A 2833-nucleotide genomic window follows, 5' to 3' on the forward strand; every position below is an offset into this window, starting at 1 on the left:
TTTTACGCTAGGTTTTACGCTTCGTGTGGCCCTAGCTTATGGTGTGAAAAAGGAACGTGAACCTTTTCGATTCAGAGTCAATCATTTGAATTAGTTGTATCGGAAGAAAACTATGCAAAATATAAGAAGCTAATCTATTCTATAAGAAGCTATTATTCTGCTGAATTATCGTCAATGATTTTCATCGTAGCGAATTCAAACATTTTAGTATGGTATTAGAAATATTTAAAAGAAATAGATTTTTCTTAAAATTATCGTTATAAAATGATGGGTTTTCATCATTACTTGAAGTATTTTAAGGACAGGTCGGTGCCACTTTAAAAAAAATAGCGTCGAAAAACTAATGTTTGCTTAGATGTTAGCAACAGTTTAAATTCTTTTTCACGACAGTTTAATTTTTAAAATTTGTTTTCGAAAAACGATTCGAATTCGAATTCGAAAACTCGTGGCGATTCGAGAGACAAACCATAGCCATCTCCTTAAATGCCTTGCCTGACAGCCGCGAATAGTCACAGTAACAGTTTCGATACAGTGCAAGCTCGACGAACTAGCTCCTTGGAAAAATAAGTGTAAAACTCAATATCATCTCTACTATCAATATCTAACAAAGGAAGTAATCCCCATTAAACCAACCGCAAAATGCCCAGGCGCGGACGTGCTGCATCTCCACCACCGGTCGCTCGCAGGTAAGTTGCGCTGAAACCGCTACGAGAATGACCGTCGCGAACGTTCAATGAGATGATTTCTGATATTAACCATGCATTGGTTTGCAGTGCTAAGTAGAAGGCTCTGGAAATAATCGTTACGCAACAGCACAAACATGATGAAACATCGTCGAAAAATCTGCCATATAATGCGCCAGTCGGTGGTGGCGTGATGTTTTCGCCGTCGAAAACATCTACCAGGCATTGATAGACTTTAAAATAGCTTTGACTCGTCTACAACGTTCCACTAACGTTCATAATTTGCTGTTGAGAATAGATCGTTCATCTTTGTTTTGGTTCCATCAGTACATGTCATAACACGTGGTAAATAGTACCAGAAGTTTCTGCTTTTGCGCCGGAACTGCAGCGACTTTATGCAAATCATCTCGAAGGATCTGGCCCTAGCGCATGACGTACTCTCGTGCGACCTTTGAACAGCCGTCGAAATTCATCTATTTACGCTGGCACACTTGATCGATAGGTTCGTCGAGTAGCTTTATTTGCCTTGGCATTTTTTTAATGAAGTTTTATCGTTTCATAAAATAATTGAATGAAGCAGATTTAATGTACTGTCATGGTTGGAAATTAAATCAATGGACATGGTACATTTTTCCTTCGTTTTTCGTAGGATTCTACTTTGTGAAGTCGCTATAAAACAACTACATCAATGTAGAAGTGGGTTTGCTGTGAATTTCGTCAAACCAACAAACTGATGATGAAACAAATCGATGTTTTTACAAAGATACTGTTGGGTTATTGGTTAGCCTCACAGATGCTAATGATGGAGATATGACTACTCAATATTAAAATTTTCGTTTCGTTTGAATTGGTTAGTCTTAAATAAATTGGTCTGTGTTCGTTACAGGGCACCTGCACCGGCTGCTGCGTCACCGCCCCTTCAGAAGCAACCCGTCGTGCATCAGGCTGCACCTGCACCAATGGCCGCCCCGATGGCCCCATCGCAGGGCCCGGGTCTCATGGCACAAATGGCGGCTACAGCCGGTGGAGTTGCCATAGGCTCTGCTGTGGTAAGCCTTTAGCTTTACGATTGACCTGAGAAATCTGTTGAGCAGAATTGATTTTATCCTGTCATTTCTTTCTTTCGCTTCGCTTAGGGCCATACGATGGGTCACGCCCTAACGGGTATGTTCAGTGGATCCGACTCGAAGGAAGCGTCAGCACCGGTTGCAGCGGCACCACAACAGTATGCACAACCAGCGCCAGCAGCATCTGAGAGCGGTCCCTGCGCCTGGGAGATTAAGCAGTTTCTGTCTTGCGCTCAGAACCAGTCCGATTTGACGCTCTGTGACGGTTTCAATGAGGCACTCCGACAGTGCAAGGTGCAACACCATGTGTAGAATGTGCGTGCAAGGAACGGGAATAGTTTAGAACGTACCACTTACCACAGATTCGTTCAATAGCAATAAGCAACCGTCATTAGGTTCGCTGTTAGAAAAGAAATTGTTTGAATGAAATAAAACTAATTAAATGCAATGCGTAACGATTGAAAGATCAACTGTCGTGATAAGCTTAACGAATCTTAATTTGCGACACACGGTTTAATCATGTTTCCGTGATGCATTAAGAGTGGAGTTTCCGAGATGCATAGGTCTTGTAAATGTATTCACCGCTTTGCACGCCGTAGATAACGGAAGAAGTGCCGTTCCAATAAACTCATCTACCCATTGGAGGGCGTGGCCGTGTACTTCTTTTTAGTCAAACAGGATCATTTTCGATTTTCGAATGAAATACTTGTGAATTGGTTCTGCTCAGTTGAAAATACTCATTTGTATGTTTTTATTACTTGCACTTTTTGTTTCATTTTTACTTTTAAATACAAACATTTACAGTAGTTCTTATCTGCTTCGTTTCGGCTGCGTTTTTCCAAGCTTCGTCCACATCTTGCCGGTCTATCGTCCCTTTCTTCTCTTTACATCGCCTCTGATACATTAAAGTGTTTTGTTCATAGTATGTATACATGGTAGGTATATTTTGTATTCTGTTTTCCACAGTTTTCCTATTTCCGGTTGACAGTTTTTGGCTATTCTACCATCTTGGTATTCCATTACCGTTTTGCATTACTGTTTCTATTACCGGTATTCCTTCCTGCTGTGTGCTACATACAGTTT

General features: G+C 41.0%; 1 protein-coding gene across 1 annotated transcript; it reads left to right on the top strand.

Moving 5' to 3' along the window:
• The first annotated feature begins 506 nt into the window (after window positions 1–506).
• On the top strand, window positions 507–2409 carry LOC128273796 (coiled-coil-helix-coiled-coil-helix domain-containing protein 10, mitochondrial). Its single transcript, XM_053011840.1, has 3 exons — window positions 507–686; window positions 1570–1732; window positions 1820–2409. The coding sequence occupies exons 1-3, from the start codon at window positions 640–642 to the stop codon at window positions 2060–2062; spliced, it is 453 nt and encodes a 150-aa protein (XP_052867800.1). The 5' UTR covers window positions 507–639; the 3' UTR covers window positions 2063–2409.
• Window positions 2410–2833: the final 424 nt, after the last annotated feature.

Source organism: Anopheles cruzii, chromosome X (genome assembly GCF_943734635.1).
Source record: "Anopheles cruzii chromosome X, idAnoCruzAS_RS32_06, whole genome shotgun sequence".
Classification (NCBI taxonomy): Eukaryota; Metazoa; Arthropoda; class Insecta; order Diptera; family Culicidae; genus Anopheles; species Anopheles cruzii.

Coding starts and splice junctions, on each gene's coding strand:
- LOC128273796 (XM_053011840.1), top strand. CDS start 640: ATGCCCAGGCGCGGACGTGCTGCATCTCCACCACCGGTCGCTCGCAG. Junction 687..1,569: donor CCACCACCGGTCGCTCGCAG/GTAAGTTGCGCT, acceptor TGTTCGTTACAG/GGCACCTGCACCGGCTGCTG. Junction 1,733..1,819: donor TTGCCATAGGCTCTGCTGTG/GTAAGCCTTTAG, acceptor CGCTTCGCTTAG/GGCCATACGATGGGTCACGC.